At 41.0% G+C, this 8,573-nt stretch overlaps 1 protein-coding gene across 1 annotated transcript in view; it reads right to left on the bottom strand.

Annotated features, from left to right (window-relative positions):
- Positions 1-2,622: 2,622 nt before the first annotated feature.
- LOC139714554 (gamma-2-syntrophin-like) overlaps positions 2,623-8,573 on the bottom strand; it is a 52,304-nt gene continuing 46,353 nt past the window's right edge. Inside the window, exons 16-18 of the mRNA XM_071626251.1 lie at positions 6,673-6,765; positions 4,502-4,612; positions 2,623-3,659 (exon numbers count right to left, since the gene is read on the bottom strand). Of these exons, the coding sequence (XP_071482352.1) occupies positions 3,537-3,659; positions 4,502-4,612; positions 6,673-6,765 (327 nt within the window). The 3' untranslated portion in view covers positions 2,623-3,536. The remainder of the gene's footprint in view (positions 3,660-4,501; positions 4,613-6,672; positions 6,766-8,573) is intronic.

Genomic DNA, 8,573 nt, shown 5'->3' with positions numbered 1-8,573 from the left:
ACCCCTTGCATATCTCAGGTTGTCATGGTAAAAACATGGCTAAACTGTACACAAGTGATGACACAGTGTGTGTTTTATCAGCTAACTTTCTTTACTCGATGTGAGTGGAATATACACATATGTACAGCATTCACAACAATGTCATGATATATACAATCCATCCTCATTTATTGAGATGTCTTTCTTTCTTTCTCGTCAACCAGCTGGGGATAAAAAAAAAATCAATCAGTTTGGAGAGCCTTGCTCGACTCCACAGTTTAAAGAACAGTCGCTTATATGTGAATTTGCGAGTTACATGCAAATGTCAAAACTGCAAACATTTGTCAATTTTATTAAGGCAGATACAGCATTGATATGCACTAGTCTAGGTTACACGTACAGTCAAACCTGTCTTAGTGACCACATGTCTATAGTGGTCACCTGCCATATATGGCCACTAAAAACAATTCCCTCCCAGAGAAAAAGCACATTACAGAACCAGTCTATAGCGGCCATCTGTCTATAACGGCCACTTTTTTCATCTCCCTTTTGTGGCCGCTATAGACAGGTTTGACTGTACAATAAAAGTGGTTTCTTCCTCTTACGCTTATACAGAGTCTGGTAAATACTTTTTGGAGTTCACTTGAGTACATAATCATTAGCATCTGGGATGAAATCTTGCAAAGAATATTTACATTCATGAATTACGATGACAATCTTGCAAAATCATACAAAGCCACAACAGGCTTAATAGAAAACCACTGACGTATGGTAATAAAACTTGTATCAAACCACCCACGTTTAGCAGCTCTCCCTCGTAGAAGAATCAATGCCACAGTTCTTCATGAAAAAAATTGTCACAGAAGATTAACTAAAGGTAATAGTTCTTGACATTTCTGGTTATTGTTGTTGTATAGCACAGAAGAGAATGCTGAAAATCTTGGATAGCACACCGACCTTTGTGAGAATACCAGTAATATATCAAAAAAATCATATTATGGTTAATCACGCTTTTGCACTTTCCTTGTCAAAATCAGTATCATACAATGACCAATGGTAAAGACAAATGAAGTACTTATGGACTGTGTTGAAGAGAAATGTTCATTACACCCACTTCTTTAGGCACAAAAGAATAATAACTCCGATGATATCACAAGATGTACCTTGTACACTGACAACACTTTAACTAAAATGCACATACCGGCATTGTGACTGCATGAACATATCTGTGCCAATATTCACTACTCTTCTGCTAGCAACAAACATAACACAGAGTTTGTAATGCAAGCAATCTTTTTTTTTTTTCTATTTGTCTTGGTCTTTACATAGTTTTACAGCTTCTGTTTGTGGGGCTAAACATTCCTGATATTAAACCAAAAGAAGTTTTTTCCTTCAGTGCTAATATGAGTTAAGTTATTTGCTGATTCAATGTCACATACATGTACCTGAAGATAAAGAAACCTGTCTCAGGGATGAAAAGTTTCACATGAAAATGAACCTAGAAGGTCACATAAAACTGAAAAGTAGGGCAGTATTTCTTTCTCAACTGCCAATTAAGCTTTTATCAATGTTTATGCCTTCTTTTCCTCAATATGTTGTAGATGATTGTGTATTATGTATACTTTCCTTTGACTGGTTTCAGACCTTGGGGAAGGGGGGGGGGTACCTTCCAGCTGACTTAAAAACCTACCAACAAACGTTCTAAATAGATTGCTGTAGGCTACGTAGACTGAAAAAAAGTAAAACGATGTAAAATCCACATCCTAATTATGTTATCCCTGCATTGAAGTGATCATCAACACACATAGCACACATATTCAAGTTCCCATGAGTTTAGTCTTGATTCAAGTCAAATATTGTTTGCGAGAACTTCAACCCTTGAATTTAGTCCAGGTTCAAGTCACAGTTTCTTTGCGAGAACTTCAACCCATTAGTATAGTCTGAGTTCAAGTCACAGTTTGTTTGCGAGAACTTCAACCCATGAGTTTAGTCTGGCTTCAAGTCACAGTTTGTTTGCGAGAACTTCAACCCATGAGTTTAGTCTGGGTTCAAGTCACAGTTTGTTTGCGAGAACTTCAACCCATGAGTTTAGTCTGGGTTCAAGTCACAGTTTGTTTGCGAGAACTTCAACTGGACAAAGTAGCAAAATGTGCCAGCAGTCCACCTCTGCCATTTAATCCTTGGCATGATGTTTTGGTGCCTAATTTGTTTAAAGTGCAGACTAACAGTTTCAGGGTATGATGTGCCATACAAACTCAAACATGCATTTCATTAACCCGAGTGCATCTTGTCAGAAAGTGGACCCATTAACTGGTGCAGAAACAACACTCTCCCAACAGATGACATTGTGCTAATTCCTACACAGCTTTAAATACTAGATGTCTGTCCCGTTTCACTTGCAGCATGCTGTGTTGTGCGCTAAATCCAAAGCAGCAGTAATACGATTCTGGCTACATGATGACATATTTGGTGATTATAATGATGAAAAATATTATCCCCACCACCACCACTGTCCTTATCAATATGATAATAATATTCATGGTAGTAAAGTTTATAATACTGTTTTCACTTTTCTCTTTTTCTACTCCTTCAAGTCATTAGTTTGATATTAATCCCATAAGCTTAACTGATGTGTTACACCATATTACCCTCCCATGAACAACCTGGCAAAAAAGAATACTAAATAGGAAATACACAATCTAACTTCTTAGAACAAGGCAAATTTTGTTGTGGTTTTCATGGGACATCATAAGATTATGTGAGCAAAGAACGACTATTCACACTTCCTATAGAAATCTAGGAGGTGCTACCAAGGTGACAACAATATCCCGAACATAGCCTAACGAAAATATTCTCTTCCGGTTAAAAATGCGACACATGCATGGCTGTTTCCACTGCTAATCAGATAAAACACACCACACAAACCCTGGAATAGTATGCAGTGTATCCCTTAATACTGCAAAGCTTTTGAGAACAGCTTTGGCAAATCCTTATCTTATTTTACCAAACAAAGTCAACAGAATTGGACTGGCATGTGAGGTTAATTGATTTAAAGAAATGAAGAAACACAGAGAAAATGAGGAGGTAGGGGTAATCTATACAAGAAAATTCCTTCACAATATAATACTTGTAAGTTACAGGTGAACCTAAATGCACACATTGTTAACGAGAAAGCCTTCTATGCGACCTTGTGAAGCGTGAAATCCTCTTGTCTTTAGGTGAGTTGTCCTTGGGTGATGGCAGGAACAGACTTCAAGCCATCCACCATATGAGTGCAGCTGCAGTAAGATGTACCTATCTAATCCCTTGATATTCTCTGCGAGTTTCTCTCTCAACAATTCTGTGCAAGCCTCTATTCTTCGGCAAAATGTTGTAGTCTTGTGAATTTGTAACAGAGTATAAAAACTTTATCCAAGTTTCTCCAAAACACAAGAATCCAGCCAGTAATGTGAGCTGTCCACGGAGAGCTTTCGATGACTGACGACCGCCGAAAATCTGACACGCACACCAGAGGGGGGGTGCTGGATTGGAGGCTACACCGTCAACGCCCGCCGGTGTCACGAATCGCACGGCAGCTGAGTCGTGCTGCGGAGAAAGATAGGGTCGAGGGTCGCCAGTTTGCTGGCGAGGAAGGCATGGGTGCAGTGGAGGAGTTTTCGCAGGTTGGGACACTCCAGCTCCTGGGCAGGGTACAGAGAGAAAGAAGAGAGTGACACAGGAAGTAAATGAGACAGGTTAGGGTCAACAACTGCATCAAAAATCATAGCTTACTGTAAATGCCAACTCTGTGTGCATGCATGGAAGTTTAGAGTCTTTCTCAGAATGGCTTGCATCAAAACATATCTCAAGTTCAGCAAGTCATGATGTACATGTATCTCTTGTATTAGGATTGCAGATCGAGTGCAAAGGATTTCATCAATATTCCTTCCTAATAGCTCTTGACCATAATCACTTAATCTATTATCATCATTATCATCATTCTCATCATGATTATCATCATCTTCAATATCATGATTAGCCTCATTGTTATCATGATATCATCATTATTTTTATGATTATCATCATTATCACAATCATCGTTATCATCATTATCATCATATCATCAAGAATAATAACGATGATGATGATGATGATAAGTCATTTCCAGAGACTCCAACCCAAAACACCTTCTGATCTGGAGATTCTCCCGCCGGAAACCCCTAGCAAACGGGAGACTCCAACTTGATGTGTGCGAAGCGCGAAGTTCCTAGGGTTCTAGATGCTCTCTGGTGCTATCTAAGGCTTATTTTTTCAACATACGATAGAAATAAGTAAGAAATCCTTTCCAACGGGAGACAATGAGCCAGGGCGGGAGAAATTAAATCTCAAGCGGGAGAACGGGAGATTTTTCAAAAATGGGTTTTCGGCGGGAGATCTCCCGTCGAAAACGGGAGAGTTGGAGTCTCTGCATTTCTGCTACTATCATCATCATCACCATTACTTGTGTAATCCATACTGTAGTTACTACTTTCGTCCCACATACCTGAGTCTCCAGTTGTCCCGTCGTGGCATTGGTGAACTGCAGCTTGGCCTTGGCATTGCCGTCGTCTGAGGAGTTCTTGAGTTGTGAAAAACGATACCTCCACAGCATGGCCTTTGAACATCAAAAGAAGATAGATTTAGATCAAGGCACACTGTAATGGCAGTCTTCTTCTTCTTCAAACAGTACAATGTGCCTGGTCGATACAGTTTGGAGACTATTATTAGTCATCGGGGGGGGGGGGGGGGGGGGGGAACCACGCAGGGCTAGCATCATTCACCCATTTCTTGGTTTGGGTACCATGGTATACGGGGTGGACCACCTAACTGGGATAGCACCCTGCTCCTTGCAAGGGAGTGAAGTGGGATCTTATACATATGTGAGCTGTGATTCTCTTACACACAGGACCTCCATCTTGTGTCCTATCTAAGGGACAGAGTGCCTTTGCCTAGCTTACAAGAGGGGACGGTATGATTACGTGTACATGCAACATTGCTCAGCATGACTCACTAGGAATGGAACCCGAGCCTTTTGATTGCATGGCAGATGCGCCACCGACTGAGAGACATCAAAAGACACTTTTTCAAACTGTATTGTATCTCTACTGTGCATCAGAAATAACTTAACCTGTTTGAGAAGACAATATAGCTATCCAAACTGCAAAGTTAAACAAACAAGGAAAAGTAGAAATTACGCGGTGCGTAACATATGTCCCCGCCGGAAGTAGCATTTTGTAACAAAATGTGCAATATAGGTTAAAATCAAGGTCAAAGGTCAAAGAAGTCAAAGGTCAAAATTCTGTGTAGAAGTTTTGAAGCCCTCACCTAGTGCCATCACATAAAGCAAATGGAATCGAAATTGGGTTAGAAATGGCGAAGGAGTAGCATTTTGTAGCCAATGTACAATATAGGTCAAAAATCAAGGTCAAAGGTCAAAGAAGACAAAGGTCAAAATTCTGTGTAGAAGTTTTGAAGCCCTCACCTAGTGCTATCACATAAAGCAAACGGAATCGAAATCGGGTTAGAAATGGCGAAGGAGTAGCATTCTGTAGCAAAATGCACAATATAGGTCAAAAATCAAGGTCAAAGGTCAAAGAAATCAAAGGTCAAAATTCTGTGTAGAAGTTTTGAAGCCCTCAACTAGTGCCATCATATAAAGCAAACGGAATCGAAATCGGGTTAAAAATGGCGAAGGAGTAGCATTTCGTAGCAAAATGTACAATATAGGTCAAAAATCAAGGTCAAAGGTCAAAGAAGTCAAAGGTCAAAATTCTGTGTAGAAGTTTTGAAGCCCTCACCTAGTGCCATCACATAAAGCAAACGGAATCGAAATCGGGTTAGAAATGGCGAAGGAGTAGCATTTTGTAGCAAAATGTACAATATAGGTCAAAAAATCAAGGTCAAAGGTCAAAGAAGTCAAAGGTCAATATTCTGTGTAGAAGTTTTGAAGCCCTCACCTAGTGCCATCACATAAAGCAAACGGAATCGAAATCGGGTTAGAAATGGCGAAGGAGTAGCATTTTGTAGCAAAATGTACAATATAGGTCAAAGGTCAAGGTCAAAGGTCACGACTGAAATTCTGTGTAGAAGTTTCAAAGCTCCCATGTAGTGCTATCATATAAAGCAAACAGAATCAAAATTGGCTCATAAATGACAGAGAAGTAGCAAATTGAAGATTTTGATCACACACGGACGCACACACGGACACACGGACACACGGACGGACGGACACACGGACGGACACACGGACACACACACGTACGGAGCCTGTTTCATAGTCCCCTGCTCGAACTCGTTCGGCGGGGACAAAAAGCTATGATCTCTGGCAAGTAACAACTGTGGTCTTAAGAGACCATACTGCCCTACTTTGGCAAAAGGAAGCAAGTGACATACCATCCAAATTTGAGTATTGATGTTTTCATAATTCACATAATGAGCTCTTCTTCCGGGCCAAATTTCATGCAGAAACACTCATCCTACTAAGAGATATGTTAGATAAGACATCATGATAGTCCATTGACGTCAGTGTAAATGACAGACACATTTTGCTCTTTTACGAGAAATGTCACTTTTGTCACTTGCTTCCTTTTGCCAAAGTAGGGCAGCATAGGCCTATACACCTCCCAATGGTGATGTGTAAAGCAAAGACAAATAAATGCTTGAAGCTTCTCTCACCTTATTGTGTGCATCAAAGAGAGTGAATCCCGTTGCCAGGTCAAGGGTCAAACCAACGACTCTCTTCCTCCATGTGCAGCCATATGTTTTAGTCTGTAAAAGAAATTGATACAGTTGATCCTCTCGTATCCGGACAAGTCAGGACCGGGGCTCATCCGCATAAGGGATTTGGCCGGATACGGGAGACTCAATGCTTTATACATGTACATACATTGTATACATACACATGTCCTGATGTAGCCCATTGTAGTACCACATGTAGTAATGTGTATACTGCAACCTTTTCATTGTTACACTCAGTAACAGACCCCAAAATAGAGGTTCATGTTTGCAAGAATGAAATCATTCTCTTTTATAAATTCTTGGGATGATTTACCTAAATAATTATTAAGAAATGTATCAAGTAGATCTTGAAAATAAACAGTATGAGTCGACGAAACTACGCTTCAAAATGCGATGATTTGGGGATGTTTGGGGATGTTAAAATGTCTGAAGGTAAGCAATCTGGAAGGAAACTTGATGCAATGTATGTTAATCATGTTGGAAGTAGTATGTAATTCATGTGTGTTTGTGTAGGAGTTCTCAAGGAGTTGGGAATCCCCCTTTCCTCCCGTAATTATTTAAAAAAAAATCACGGCGAGATTGCATCCGTGTAATAGAGAGATCTGGATAAAGGGAGGCCGGATAAGAGAGGTTCAACTGTACATCTATGAACAGTGAATGTAAGTGAGGAGTAGATCAACTACTGACAAAAAGAAAACAACAAGAGACCCGCGGGTCTAGCGCTCACCTGAGTATCGCAAGTTCACCTTTCACGCAGTCACTAATATAAATTATTCACAGCTCTACCAAAATTTGACCAGGCATTCTCAAGTAGAAGATGAAAATGTACAATAAGGGCCCAATTTTTTTAAGATTCCTTAATTTGGGGGGATTGGGGCCCCCTGGGGCCCTCTGGGTGGGGCATGGTGCCCATTTCGATAAATTGAGATCCTGACCCCCTAGGGATGCTACCTGCCAAGTTTGACAAAAATCCATCATGAGGTTTTCAGGAAGAAGATGAAAATGTACAATTCAGGCCCCCATTTGGACCCTTCCAACCACCCCCCCCCCCCCCCCCCCCCCCTACCCAAGAGGGGCACCCCTGGATCTCCTATGAACAAACTTGAAACTACAGTCATTAATGTACTCACTCATAATATTATCTCAGCTCTATAACTTCTGATTCTAGAGAAGATTTATAAAGATTCCTTCATTTGGGGGGTTTGGGACCCCTGGGGGCCCCCTGGGTTGGGCATGGTGCCCATTTTAACAAATTGAGATCCTAACCCCCTAGGGATGCTACCTGCCAAGTTTGGTGAAAATGGGTCATGGGGTTTTCAAGAAGAAGATAAAAATGTACAATTTAGGCCCCATTAGGACCCCTCCTCACCCCCTCCCCTGGGTCCCAAGGGGGGCACCCCTGATTCTGCCATGAACAAACTTGAAACTACAGTCATCAATGTACTAACTCATAGTATTAACTTAGCTCTATCACTTCTGGTTCTAGAGAAGAAGATTTTTGCGGGTTCCTTAATTTTGGGGGGTTTGGGCCCCCTGGGGGCCCCCTAGGTGGGGCATGGTGCCCATTTTAACAAATTGAGTTCCTAACCCACTAGGGATGCTACCTGCCAAGTTTGGTGAAAATGGGTCATGGGGTTCTCAAGAAGAAGATGAAAATGTACAATTTAGGCCCCATTAGAACCCTTCCCCACCCCCCTCCCCTGGGTCCCAAGGGGGGCACCCCTGATTCTGCCATGAACAAACTTGAAACTACAGTCATCAATGTACTAACTCATAGTATTAACTTAGCTCTATCACTTCTGGTTCTAGAGAAGAAGATTTTTACAGATTCCTTAATT

Source organism: Diadema antillarum, unplaced genomic scaffold, assembly GCF_040938485.1.
Source record: "Diadema antillarum isolate AM-2024a unplaced genomic scaffold, OU_Dant_1.0 scf00000045, whole genome shotgun sequence".
In the NCBI taxonomy this organism is placed as follows: Eukaryota; Metazoa; Echinodermata; class Echinoidea; order Diadematoida; family Diadematidae; genus Diadema; species Diadema antillarum.
This window is presented reverse-complemented; position numbering and strand designations above follow the sequence as displayed.